The 14,645-nt window shown below is 49.1% G+C and overlaps 1 protein-coding gene across 3 annotated transcripts in view; it reads right to left on the bottom strand.

The window, feature by feature from the left end:
• The window catches only part of RUNX3 (RUNX family transcription factor 3), a 167,059-nt gene that overhangs the window by 60,946 nt on the left and 91,468 nt on the right, over window positions 1–14,645 (bottom strand). For all 3 annotated transcript variants that reach the window (XM_083455670.1, XM_083455669.1, XM_083455668.1), the window contains one exon: window positions 9,661–9,905. In XM_083455670.1, coding sequence (XP_083311796.1) covers window positions 9,661–9,905 — 245 coding nt within the window. The remainder of the gene's footprint in view (window positions 1–9,660; window positions 9,906–14,645) is intronic.

Raw genomic sequence — 14,645 nt, forward strand, 5'->3', positions numbered from 1 at the left:
GGAGAACCTCTGCCAATCAGTGCAGATAACACTGAACTAGATGATCTGGCAAAGCCAGTTGTTATAAATTATTATTAATCTTTTATCAGTCCGTTAATATAACAGCATTTTACAAAGCTTCATAAATGCAAGCCCCAAGGAGCTTCCTGTCTTAATTTTAGCCACATAGGAAACATAGGACTTGTTTTGACCACAGTTAGGTAACAATAATCAACACTTAGATCAATGGGAAAGAAGAGAGTTTGACTTGTGCCTGGGATCCATGGCCTGAAATTTTGGGACGAGGGAGTCTGCCTAATGCTTTTGAATTATCCCATTGCACTGGCACACATCACTGGCCAGAATATCAAAAGGTGGGATAAAGTTTCTTTCTTAATGAGCCACAGCCTGGGCAGAATACTCCCTGCATGCTTCCCCTTGTAACTCTAACAGTAAAAGGGAATAGAAATATATTTTTAAATGAAAGGTTATGCAGGACAGGGACATTGTTACAGAGGGGCCCAGGACTGCCAACTCATTGTCACTGATGTCCTGCTCCTCCAATCTCCTTTTCTTATAGGGTGGCTACAAAGCACAGTACTATTGAGACCTCAGTCACTCAGTACCTCAATTTAAAGGTAAAGGGACCCCTGACCATTAGGTCCAGTTGTGACCGCCTGTGGGGTTGCGGCGCTCATCTCGCTTTATTGGCCAAGGGAGCCGGCATACAGCTTCTGGGTCATGTGGCCAGCATGACTAAGCCGCTTCTAGCAGCACACGGAAACACCGTTTACCTTCCCTCCGGAGCGGCACCTATTTATCTACTTGCACTTTGACGTGCTTTCAAACTGCTAGGTTGGCAGGAGCAGGGACCGAGCAATGGGAGCTCACCCCATCACGGGGATTCGAACCGCCAACCTTCTGATCAGCAAGCCCTAGGCTCTGTGGTTTAACCCACAGCGCCACCTGCGTCCCTTCCTCAATTTACCCAGAGGCAAAATTGTTGCATCGATCTGTGCCCCCCTGAGCCTATTATGTTCCTAGCAACGCCTGTGGTGTGGGAGAAGGAGGGGGAGCATACAGCATACCTGGCGGGTCATAGGACTCCTTTTATTATGGCCCTGATACTGCCCAAAATGTAGACTTTTAAAAAACCATTTTAATTTTTTTTTTAACAAATACAAATACAATAACCATATGCTACTCTTCTTTTACTGTCCCTATGGATTTATTCCTAACAGATCAATAGAACTACCAGTGTCGTTGCTTTTACATATAAAGAGAGAATTGTTTTAGGATGAAATCGTTAGGTGGATTTCTAAGGGAATAGAAAAGGGTGGGTGTTTTTTTTTTTTTTTTTACCCTGGGGGTTTGGGTTATGTGTTGCAAGAGGTTCTGGGTTTTGTTTTGGTTTTTTGTTAAAGAGAATAATTTTGCGTTTAGGGGTTCACTACTTTTGACTTGTGGGGTGGAAGAAGGGAAATGTCTTGTATTCTTTTAAACATTGGCATTTTAAGCTTTTAAGGCTGCAACCCTCTGTTGCCTTACTTATTAGTGGCTCAGTTCCATTAAACTCAAAAGGACTTTCTTCCGAACAAACACAGAGGATAGGATTGCACCTTCCTGCCTCATCAGAAGCAGAGTTTTCATTTGAGCCAGGACCAGCCTCTTATCTGTCTTGAGAGCATTCCTAAACATGTACAGAGTCCATTTCCTCTACAACCCAGCACAGAGTCTGAAATAAAAATCAATTGGGGAAAGAGCTTCTAGACCAGAAGGCCATGCATTCAGGCTGAGTTGAATCCCTGGATAACTTTATAGAGATTAATCACAGATGAGAAGGGAATTATTGGGGGTATTATTATTATTATTATTATTATTATTATTATTATTATTATTCAGAAACGTTAAACCAGAGGAGACTAGTGCATTTCTCCTCTCTATAACGTCAGGATCGTTCTCTGGAAGAAGGGTGGGACGGATCCGTAAACAGCACTGGAGGTGTGTGTGTTTGTGCGAGACCAAAAACACCAGCGAAAAGTTCCTCCGCGCCTATTTTGAACCTTAGGTTCCCCAACGCGCTCTTTGGGGTTTTGCTACAGTTGTAATTGGGCAGAGTCCGGCCGGAGGCTATTTTGTACTAACACCTGTTTGGCAAAGAAACTAGCTAATCTGCGGGGAAGGAACGTCTCGATCCTGATGTAGGGTAGAGACTGCAACAAGATCCACTATTATTATTATTATTATTATTATTATTATTATTATTATTATTATTATTATTATTATTATTAAAAACCAGCCACTCAATAAACAAGATGAAAGGTCTCCGACCTGGCGCCTGAGGAAGCGTTCTGCTTAACTCGGAAACGCGCAGCCTTGCCATTTTTCTTTCCTTTTTTGCCAGAGTTGGTTGTTGACCCAGTTGACAAATCCGACCGCAGCGAAGCGTTTTGAAATCCCAACTAGATCAACTGGGCATCTCAAAGGGCTTCAGTGTAGGCTGGGTTATATGCATCATCAGTTCATCTGCACTATCCCTCTGAATCTGGTTTTAACAGGCACAGTAATTTGCTTTCATCTTACTTAAGGGGGAAAGGGGTGGTGTTTATTTTTTGAACTGGGTAAACTTCAGAACATTGTGGCAAGCTCGGCTGCGGCTGCATCCTGCGCACCTTTACTCATAAGTACTGCAATCCGCCTTGAGTGCACTGGGGCTTACTCCGGAGTAGGTGTGCATAGGATCTTGGCCTTTGCTTTCCTGAAAAGAGCCATCCAATGCCTCGTCGGCATTTCAGCTTCTACGGATCCAAACCTCGGGATAAATAGCATGGGCGCGAGTAGGGGGGGGGGGGGCAAGGATGGGCAGCTGCCCCCCTAGATCAAATAAAACAATAGAAATACTTAACTGACCAATCACGACGGTTCTGCCCCCCCCCCGGAAAAGTCCCGTCCCCTCCTAACAAAAATCCTGGCTACGCACATGATAAATAGCCAATACAGCCACAACTCCCCCCCAATCAAGGGGGGGAAATGAAAACGAAAATTTTATAAAGGGGGTAGGAGGCTTTTTAAAAGGTATCAGTGGGTTACAGAGCCAACATTGGACCTGCTCAGAGTACAGCTGTTGAAACTGAATGGGCACGACCAACTTAGGTCCATTAGTTTCAATGGGTCTACTCTGAATAGCATTTAGTTGGAAACGAGTCATCCTGTTTTGCTCGCCTCCCCCCCCCCCCCCCCCGCAGATGACGAGATTTCAGAATACGGTTCCTGTGTGTCCTCCTCCCTTCGTGCGTCGGTGGCAGGGAGAAAATGATAATTATATCCCTTTTAATTAAGCGATGCTGCAATAGAGATAATTTCACTCAAAGTGTTTTTCTTTTTCAGAAAGTGTTCATTTAATCATCGATGTCGCCCTTTTTGTTCGAGAGAGCCTCCTGCCTCTGGTTTCGGAAGAGGAGGGGTGTGAATCGGAAACAACCCCATTCATTTTAACAAGAGTACACCCAAGGAGAGGCGGGGGGGGGGGTGTCCCTCCAGAAACCAGTTTCTTCTATCTGGGTGGAACCCGGCCTTCGGGTGGCGTATCCTCGGAGTAAACAAAATCGTGGAGGTCAAGCCCGTTTACTCAAAAGTAACTGCCATTCGAGTCAACGGGCCTTACTCCCATGAAAGCCGGGGAAAGGGTTGCAGCCCGGTTCGAAGAGGAGGATTTACTCAGAAGCGAAGTCTCAAACGTTGAATGACAGGCCCCTCTTGGAAAATAAAATTAAATGCTTCCAAACAAGCGGAGGTTTTCCACCGCCCCTCCCCTTCTTCTGAAAAGGAGATCAAATAAGACAGACAACGCCCTTTCCTCCAGTGCATTCCTCACCCACGTGGAGATCCGTTTTCCCAAAACTGAAAAAAATGGGAACTGTTGACAGCCTCACAAGAGAATCCTGGAGCACAGACATCTCACGTTTCTTTTTACTGCAATGTGCATTATTTCAAGTAATTTACTTGCACCGTGAATTCACACGACGGCCTGTATAACCGCCCTCCATTATATGGGTCTAATAATTTAGCCTGCAAAGGATGCCAAGCAAATCTCTCGCCTTTCCACGCCCACTGCGCGCGGACAGAGCAGGGTTCGAGGGTTTGCTTTTAGTTTTATTTCTTTGTCGATGTTTCTTTTTAAAAAACAACAACTACAACACGCGGAGGTTGTCCCAATTCGACGTAGTTTCCCTGGGTAATTCATGTACGCTCGGTGCGAATGGGTTAAAATCTTGGGTAAGGTCAGGCTAACCGAGAATCTGCAAAGTTGCAGCTCAGTCTTAGGTCCACAGAAATGAACTTCCGCTGTGATCCCCCATGTTATAAGCCTGTGCAGAGGAACGCTGCCTCCTTTGCTCCGATGAATAATTTGGGGACAGGGAACCCACTGAATTCAATGGGGCGCTCTCCCAACCCCCAGGCGCCCAGAGCTTTAAAAGTTCTTTTCTTAACTCCTCCAGCATTCCGATTTCCATCCTACAGTTTAGTGCTGAAACATGTGCAGAGATCTACTGTACTTTCATTTCGACCGGGTTTTCCTTTCTTTGTCTGATCACAAATCCACAATCGGAGGAGACGTTAAATTGTTGTGGTTTGTTAATTTCCTTAAGCGATGACAGATATCTTACTAACGCGCCTCTCATTTGCGTGCCGGCTCTTCTTTAAACAAAATCTATTTCTCTCCTTTGCTTCTTTCTGCCTTTCACGCTTCTCTGCAATTCCCAGCCTCTCCTCCTCCTCGTTGTCACCCTTGCCCCCAAACACGTTGTCAAAATTTAGCCAAACAGGAACACTTTTCAGGTTCTCAGTGCCTCCGGGTAATACTAATAAGGGGACAGCGCACTGTCGAAGTTAAGCATTGCTTTCCATGGGGGCGGGTAGTGCATCAGCAAGCCCCGAACGACACGTGCTTACTCGAAAGTTAAAGGCCACGGGGTTATGGTCCTTGGGCAAGCATCCACGGGGCATGCCGACTTGGGAGTGTCAGCGTCGCTGCAGGTAATCTGGCACGCGCCCGAGACCCAGCGTGAGCAAGGTCCGGTTAAGGACCAGCTCGCCATGGGTTCAGGATCCCAACCTTCGGCAGGTGCTGAAATCTCTACCACTCTGGGCATGGGCATGTCTGCGCAGAAGGAACTCCCAGTGGGTGCGATGGGGCTTATTCCCGGGAAACGGGGCTGGAGCCTAGAAGGAGGCTGTGCAAAATCTTGGGGGGAGCGAGAAAGAGGGCGCGCGCTTGGCTGCATGCATCCCTTACATTTGAAGCACACACAGAGAGAGAGAGAGAGGAATCCTAGCAACTGTAGTTTGTTAAGAGTGCTAGGAAATGTAGCTCTGTGAGTAGTAAACTACAGTTCTCAGAATCCTTTTCGGGGTATTTTACTTATTTAGCTAGCGAGTATGCGGCTAATGTCTGGAATAGCTGAGGTGCTGTTGGACTACAAATCCCATCGTTCCCGACCATTGACTATGTTGGCTTCAGCTGATGGGAGCTGTAGTCCATCAACCTCTGGAAGCCACCGCATTGTCTCTTCCCGCAGTACGTGGTTAAACCATGCAATTTGCTGGCGATGGTTACCGCTTTAGATGTACGTGACACAGTGAGGAATGGGGAAAGGTCTCTCTGTGGCCATCAGCTAGGACAACTACCTAGAACATCCACGCTACAGCTGGACCATGTTACAGTGGTACTTCAGGTTCCATACGCTTCAGGTTACAGACTCCGCTAACCCAGAAATAGTGCCTCGGGTTAAGAACTTTGCTTCAGGATGAGAACAGAAATCGTGCTCCGGCGGCGCGGCGGCAGCGGGAGGCCCCATTAGCTAAAGTGGTGCTTCAGGTTAAGAAAAGTTTCAGGTTAAGAACGGACCTCTGGAACGAATTAAGTACTTAACCCGAGGTACCACTGTATTCTGCACACCATCTGCACTGATGTAAATAATAACCCCAATTCATCTGACAACCCACCAGGAATTCAGTTACTTTGAAAGTATTGAGGTTACTTTTGCTACACTTTTATAAATGCCTGTGTAAAAGAATATTGTAGAATAATAATAATAATAATAATAATAATAATAATAATAATAATAATAATAATAAACCCATACATCTAGCTGGGCATACACCTGAAAACAAAAAGAAAACAAAACAGAAAAGGATCTAGACCTCAGGCAATCGAGGCCTTGGCAATGGAGTTGAGATCCAGCGGAGGCTTATTGGGAAATAAACGCCCCTAGAACAAAACGTACAAGCTCAATGGCAGATCAAAAAAGAGTGGTGATTTTTGTAACCCTTTGAGAGGCAAGGGATTAAAATTAAGAAAGAATTAAAATAGCTGTGGCGAGATCAGCAGCGGAGCAAACGCTTATTAAGAAAGATAAGAGGAAGGGGAAAGGGAAACAGGACTGATCAGATACCGTTGGGTTGCTCTGCTTTTTCCTTGAAGATTACATCTTCCTCCTCCTTTGTTTTTTTTTGTTTTTTAAACCCCAGTTAGTTAATTAGCCTAAACTCCCTTTAAACTTCAAAGTTTCCTGATCGTCGCTACTAACTGAAGGGAACAATCAGAGAAGAGGCTGGGAGCCTGGGGGCAAAACAACGCTGAGGAAATGTTGCTTCTTAAAAATTAAAAATAAGCGCATCACTCAAAGTCCCAGGAAGGGGGGGGGGGCGCACAATGTAGGCCAGCTTCATTAGTGGGTGGAATGAAAAGCTGGGACACAGAAAGAGGTTTAGGCAGCGGGGGGGGGTGTGTGTGATCCTGGGACCCACCAAGCTGGAAGCAGTGAGTCTTCCAAAGGGACGAAGAGGCCCCTGTGGTTTTCAGGGCTCCTGTCCAGTAACCTGCTAAGCCCGGAGCAGGCTCCAAGGGGGCTTATACACCGGGGGGCACCGACAAGTTTGCTGACGAGCAAGAAGCCAACATGACTTGCTCCCTAGTAAAAGAGGGCTTAGGAGACAAGCTGCCTGCAAACCACATCGGATCCGTTTCAACGATGATTCACGATGGCGCCTTCCAAGTACGCGGGGACTTTGTAGCTGAGCAGGTCTTTGCCCCAGGAGAACACAACCCCGAAAAGCAGACATAAGGAGGAAGGGCCAGAGGGGTTTGAACCCTGGTTTTTTATAACTATGAAGGCAGACACCGTGAAGGAGGAGAGTGCCCACCCGTTTTAAATACTCCATACACCCTGAAGGCAAAGGAGTCAAAAGTATGTTAAGGAGATACCTAAAGTCATTATTAACCTGCAATTTGCTCAGAAGCTGTGCCGCTGATTTCGATTAAATTTAGTTCCAAATACCTCGGGTGTGCTTGGGACGTGATGCCAGGCTACATATTGCGTTGTGCGCGCGCATGCACATAATAACTCTTCAGACTTATCTAATGGCAATCTATCTAAATACAGTAATCAGGGCTTCAACTCTGCCAAACGACAGAGCCTGGTATTTTAAGCAATACAGATGCCGGCGCCCACGAGGACCAGAACCTTAAGACAAGCCAAATGCCGACTCCCCTCGGGCATCTCGCCTTCTTCAAAAAGTTGCCTGGAGTAAAATGGGGCTGCTCTGGCCTGAGGATTGCAGAACAGCAACCCCTGCCATTTTTAAATAGCAAAAACGAGAACTGAGGTGAATTGGGGAAGGGCAGCAGCCTTCGAGTAGTCTCTAGAGAGCAAAGCAACATTTCTGACTGAAGCTGCGCAGCCCAACATTTCCTCGGAAGTTCCATTAAGCAAGCAATGGGATCCGGCGGACTTCAGTGGAAGCCCCTCCGACGATCTGGAGGGATCACTGGTTTTTGCGGGATATACTAATTAGTAGGGGGAAAGAGAGCTCTTGGGGTGTGTGAATAGGATAGCAGGGTTTCTTCCCTAGAGAGCCGGTGGCTGTGACGGTTACTACCACCACTACTACTTCTGCGTAACTACGGTGCCTTCGGGGTTTGCAAGCCGTCGCGACCACAGCAACATTTCTCTTGGTTAAGAAAATGCGCCCAAGGTTACGGCCGATCATATTTAGAGTGAAGCAGGTATTATCACTCAGGTTTGGGGATAAGGCTTAGCCCACACCCTACTCTTTAATTCGAATCGGACATCCAGTCCGGCTAGAAAAAGGAGTTTCGGTTGATTTTATTTAATTCTTTAAAGGGGCTATTTCGTCCTCCGTTCCCTATCATATTCAAAAAACCCCGAGGGACAGCCATCCTCCTTTACATCCAAAATCCAGAAGTGACGCCGGGGTCAAAACCGCTGCGTGCGAAGAGCCTGCCTTTAAGGACGTTGCTTGCCCGATTTCTAGGAGGCTGCGGTTGAAAGGATGGGGATACATTATTTGGAACTAGGAGGGGGGAGTCTAATACGCGCAAGGCACAATGGCGCTCAGCTCCGATTTTAAAAGCCAGTGGTTTCGGGACTATAATCTCTACTATTACTGACCTGGGTTTTAAAAAGTTTCTTTTTTAAAACAACAACAACTAACACAGTGATCTATATCTCCATACCCAGTTTGCATTGTATTTTCTTATATTGGAAGCCGCCTGGAGCGTAGGCAGGAGGCGAGAGAAAAGGAATTAAAGACATTCAATTGACACTTATTGGAGGTGCTTTAAAGCGGACTGTGCGGGAGTATGGAGAAGTGGGTGAAGATTAGGGGGAAGGCCTTTCGATATAAATAAGATTTGGCACATGGGGAAGGGCCCAGCTCAGTGGCAGAGCGTCCCATGTTCCATCCCTGGAAACTTCACGTAGAGCTGGGACAGGTCAGTGCCTGAGACAGCGGAGAACCGCTGCCAGTCCGTGCAGACAGTGCTGAACTAGATGGACCAATGGTCTGTCTTAGTAAAAAGCTTCGCCGCCTTTTGCTTGACCCCTAAATCACCCGGATTCTCTTGCCCAACACAAGTAACTGTGGTCGTTAACACCGGACCACGTTTACTCGGAAACAAATCCCTCTGTGTTCCATAGAACAGGCTCCCTAGTCAAGTGTGTTTCGGTTTTGCAGCCTTAGGCTGAGGCCTTCACAGTGCAATCCTATCCGCCTCTGCTCCGAAGTAAAATGCCATTGAATTCAATGGGGTTAACTGTCAGGTAAGCGAGCGATAGAATTGCAACCGGACGGTGGAGAGCCTATGAGACCCATGAGCCTGGACTCCCAGCCGAGCCGACTGCAGAGGTATTCGGGGGCATTTATAGAAATGCGATCCTATGCCTCGCTCCACAGAAGTTGGTCTGGCTGCGTTCAATGGGGCTTAGATCCCAAGAAGCAGAACCGACGCTTTAAACTGCGGGCTCTGGCGAGGGTTGCGGTTTCATGACTGAAGAGCACTCGCGCTCCCAGAATTGGCTGGTCGGAGCACTCCCTGGTTTGGGAGACGCGTCTGTACAGCGCCTTGCACACTAAGGGGGCAACACGAGCGTGACTTCGCCAAGGGGGAAAGTTTCTGCTCCCCCACCCTCCTTCTCCCCCTCCCCTCCTCTCCCGTTGCCCTTTTTTCCGTTAAACCACTAGTTCTCCTGGGCGCTTGGGAAGCTGGCTGGGCAGGAAACATCTGCGCGCCTCTCTCCCACCCGCCCCTCTCCATCTCCACGTCTATCTTCCCTTTCTCTCCCCCCTCCCCAGCGCCCTCGCTTTCCCTCGGCTTACCTTGAAGGCCACGGGGAGCGTCTTGTTGCACCTCCAGTGCGAAGGCAGGACGGAGCACAAGAAGTTGGGGCTGTCGGTCCTCACGAGCTCGCCGGGGTGATCGGCCAGGACGTCCACCACGGAGCGCGCCTCCGGCCGGCTGCGACTTCCCGGGGCCGGCGCGTTGATGGCGCCGCTGTTCTCGCCCATCTTGCCGCAGGGGAAGGCCGTGGAGGGAGGTGTGAAGCGCCTGCTGGTGCTGGGGTCTACGGGAATACGCATCACAACAGCGGGCGTTAGGGGGGCCGGGGCGAGGAGGCCGCAGCAGCCGAGAGGCGAGGGAGGCGCGCGGGGCTGCGGAGCGGGGCGCACGCGGCCAGGTGCCCAAGAGCGCACGGCGGCTGCCCGCTCCCCGGCCGGGTTACGGCCCCAGCCGCTCGGCCACCGCGAGCCCACGCTGGGCGCCCCCAGTGCCGACGGACGCAACTTTCGCCAAGGGGCTCCTTCCTCCTGGTCTCGCCTGGCAGGCGGCGAGCGAAGGCGCCCTCTCGGAAGCTTCCCCCAGGGTCGAGAAATCCGATCCGGATGCTGCCTCTGCCTCCGCCGCCGCCCTCCCCTCCCGCGCAAGTCCTAAAGCGCAGCCCGGATCTCGGGGCGCCCCGGCGGACGGACGGCAAAGCTACCCGTGGGCGGCCAGAGAGCAGCCAGGGAGTCTCTCTCCGCGCAAAAACAAGCTGGCTCCTCCTGCGCCGCGACTGGAGCGCGCGACTCGGCGTCCAGCTCCCTGTTTGCGGCCTCTTCCCTCCAGTCAAAACAAACTGGGATCAGACAAAATAAACTTCGCGTGGAGCGCCGCAGCGAGGCTTTGCAGGGCACCCGAAGGCAGCGGAAGGGCCCGCGCTCCCTTGCGCCCCGCTTCGCGCCTGCACTGTCAATTGCGCGCTGGCGAAAGAACCTCAACAGGTTGTTTCCCGTTTAAAGGATCGTTATTCTGCATCCATTTCCTGCTGCGCCTGGCAGTCGCGTGTAACCCTAGATCATCTCCACCCACTGCCTGCTCTTTCCAAACTCCTCTTTGCGCTTCTGAAACCAGTCAAAAACTGTCAGCGGTTACTGCGGGGTTTTTTACTTTATTTACTCAGAGGCTGGCGCGGGAGGGGGAGGGACGAAGCGTGGCGGAATGGCAGCGGGGACAGCCAATCGGAAAACCGGGGGAAGGGCAAGCCTGAGAAAATGACAGAGGAAGAGGGCGCGGCAGGAAGGAGGCGGGCCCTGGCGAAGCCACGCCACTCGCATAGAAGCCCCACCTGCTCTCTTTTCAAAAGAAGAGAACACGTGGGGACTCGGTCTCTGTTTGTTTGGATTTTTCTCCCCAAACTTTATTCTGACGGTCGGAACAAATGTGATTTCTTTTATATTATTTGCAGCCTCAAAGGTGATCTGATTTTCAAACGGAATAAAAAGGAAAACCAAAAGAATTTAAGGCGATGTAATTCAAAGGGTTGGTAACTAATTTTAGGTAGGTGATGAATTGGGTCAGCCCACCCTAAGCAACAAAACCAAACCTCCAGAGTTGCTCAAAGTCCTATCCGAGACGTCTGGTTGCTGAGAGTGTCCGTTCCAAATAAAGCTGAAATCTTATACACACTAACTTAGGAAGAATCCCGGACGGACTGCATGGGATTTGTCAATAAAGAGCGAATTGTGTGCCTTCACGTCAGAGAATTACACCGTGTTTAATATGCAAATAAATGCATATAGTACCGCGACGACCTCAGTCTAGAACCTGCCAGGCTCTTATTCCGCACTGATCTTCCAAATACAAATTAAATCCAGCTAATTCGATTTAATGCACAGCCTTCAACCTGTTTATTTAACTAAGATGTTAGCCCACTGAGTTAAATTGGGTTTATACCCGAGTAAGTGCGCCCGAGATTGCATCGTGTGACCATTACGGCTTTAACGTGGTTTATTCTTCTGTTTTCCTCTCCGAGGCTTAAGACCCGCAACCTCACCGCATTGCACTCTGCAAGCAAGTGTCCCTGCCTTCCACCCACAAGAAGCCGGTGAGTCCTTGACCGGGGGCGGGGGGGGGGGCGAGGGACTGGAAACCCACGGAGCTGACTCTTAATCTAAAATAAACATCTTTACAACTGGGGGCTGGGGGAGGAGTTGAGAGCCTAGTTGCATTTCTCACCCACCTTTAAGGAAATAATAATAATAATAACTACAAGGCAACCGCATACTGCCAAATCCGATGGAGGGAGGGGCGCTTTCGGAGGCTGCTTTCACCCACCCCCGAGCGTGTGATCTCGGCCGGCAGCGGTCTGGGGATGGGAAATGCTGGCCTCGGGTGTTAAGAAATGGAAAATTATAAATATACCACAAGGCAGGAGAGAACATCAGTGTAGCGGGTTTTTCAGTGGCAATCCACAAAGCCCAAATTATAGCCACTTCAGAACCTAAGCCTTTATAACGTGTGTGTGTGTTCATAAGAAGAATCTAGTTAGATCCACGTCGTAGTCCTATGCTCAGCCTCTCACACGGGCCAGCCAGGAAGCCCACAAGGGCTACAGCCTCTCCCTCCCGTGCTATATTAACCATGGAGGTTCTCTTTGTGACTGTCCTAGCCAATTGCTGTCGTTGACAGATTTCGGCTCCTCCACGGTTTTGTCTCCTCCCCTTTAGAGCCCTGCAAGCCTGTGGCTTTCACCCCACCTTAGGATAGTGAAGAAGGAAAGAAAGAGAGCAGCCACAAGCCTGGCCACTGGTCCCTTTCTGGTGCCACGCGGTCCATTTCTGATCTGGCTCCCTAGCAATTGCCCCCGTCGCCTAGAAATGCTTGGGGACTCAACTTGGGATCTTTCCGGAACAAAGCGCGTGCTCTAACCACTGAACCGCAGCCCATAGAGAGCCTGCAAACCTTTTCCATAGGAAGCTGCCATCCAGCTCAGTAGCGCCTCCTCTGATTGGCAGAAGCTTTGGTTCAAAACTGAACTGGAGACCTTTCGCAAGCAAAAAGGATGCGCTTTGGCACTGGGCTTGCAGAGACCGTTTCCCGCAAACTGCCTGCAAAGCCTCTCCATTCGGAAGCTGCTTTACATTGGCCTCGTGCAGCTCAGTCGTGCCTATTCGGGACTGGTAGCATCTCTGTCCAGGATTTCAGACGCGGGTCTGTGTGCCATGTCTGCAGGCTGTATTTGGAGATGCCTGGCTTGACCCCGGGGCGTTCTGCTTAGGAAGCGCGCTCTCCACCACTCAGCTGGGAAAACCGCAGCAGCGGGAGCGACGATAGCGCTAATGAAACACAATTACGCGGCCCTTTGCGCAACGGTAGAACAGTAACATGCCCCGAGGGATATACAGTGAATTTTATTTCTTGACAGAGCAGAAGGCAATAGAAAGGGGGCGTAACAGGGGGGCGGGAATCATATGCATAGCATCCGTCATCTTCGTTTTACAGGTGAGAATGAAAAAGTTAAGCAGAGTCATTTGAGCGGTGACCGGTGTTATTGAATCAGGGTACCGCCAACAAGCAACAATTTAAGAGCGAAAGCTCGCTTTTCTTTACACGAGAACATAAGAAGAGCCCTGCTGGATCAGACCAAAGGCCCACCTAGTCTGGCATCTTGTTCTCAGTTTGGTCCTCCACCTCTGAGAAGCAATCGGGCAAAACCTGAAAGCACCAGCGCCCCTCCCCATTTGGGATTCCCTGCACCAACTCTTTCAGTCAGCCGTGGCTGGTTAGTTTTTAGCCACAAGGACCTCAGCTTTTCTCCAGACTTTCCCCCTTCCCTCTTCCGGCTCCGCAAGCGAATTCTGCTGCAAACTCGCCCGTTGATTTATGCTGCACCAACCGGTTTCTTCCGAGGAATTCGGATCAATGCAATACCTAACTAACCTTAACCTTAATCTTAATCCCTAACACCACCATCATGCTCATTTAACACACAATGCACTATCAACACAGGTGCGGAAACGGGCCATCTGAAAGGACCCATGGATATTTTAGTCTCTGAAGTGGAAAACCCAGAAGGCTGGGGTGGCTTGAAAATCGAGCCATAATAAATGATTTAACGTATCGATTTCTAAATATTTCCTCTCTCTTAAAAAAAGACAAGTTGATGCTCAGGATTCCTGTGTAGGAACTGCAGAATAGGGGACAAAAAGAACAGCCAGAGACAAATCCTGGTTTTAAAGTGATTAGACACCGGATCCGGATCCAAAGCACGTTTTGGTGGATGAGAACGCTTACTCACTCCAGGATTGGTATGAAAATGAAATGGAACTCCAGGACCGTTCTAAAGGGGGGGGGGGCGTTCTTCATGTGATGTATATCTTGCCATTGGCAGAACGAAGAAAAGAGGGCGCGATTAATGTGGGGGGATTTGGGTCTGGCTTTGGTTTTACTTAAACTCGGAGCCAAAATGTATTGGGGAGAATGGTAGTACAAATACTTTCAGGAGTTTGCCGTTACGTCATTTGAGTTAATTTGTCGACTTCGCCCCCGCAGCAGATAGAAAATGAATGGGCCCGATCCAAATAAAGGAAGCTCTTTTTAAGACCTTTTCTGGGTTGAGTTAAGTCGGTTCTATTGAAATCAACAGGTCTTAAATTCGAGTAGAGGCGTAGGGTCAGATTGCATGATGGAATAGATGCCACCCCCTCCCTCTTTGCTCCTATGCATGTTTACTCGGAAGTATATCTCAATGCCATCAAATGAGACTTGTCCCCACTTACGCAGCTTCGATTGAAACAGAAGGGACCTACAACCCGAACCTAACGACGTTTACTTCGAAGTAATCCTCTTGTCATTTCAGTCGGATTCCAAATAAATCCAAATGAATCCAAATGAATCCAAATAAAAAGCTTTATCAAGGAAAGCCTGAAAAGTGCATCACTATGGCTGGATCGTGGCCATCGTCTTTCACCCGATTCCATCCCACCGCTGACTTGGTTTTCTTTTTAAAGCCGTTCACCTTTGTAAACCTCATGACTGAACCAAG

Source organism: Podarcis tiliguerta (assembly GCF_965153285.1).
Source record: "Podarcis tiliguerta genome assembly, chromosome: 8".
NCBI classification, from domain to species: Eukaryota; Metazoa; Chordata; class Lepidosauria; order Squamata; family Lacertidae; genus Podarcis; species Podarcis tiliguerta.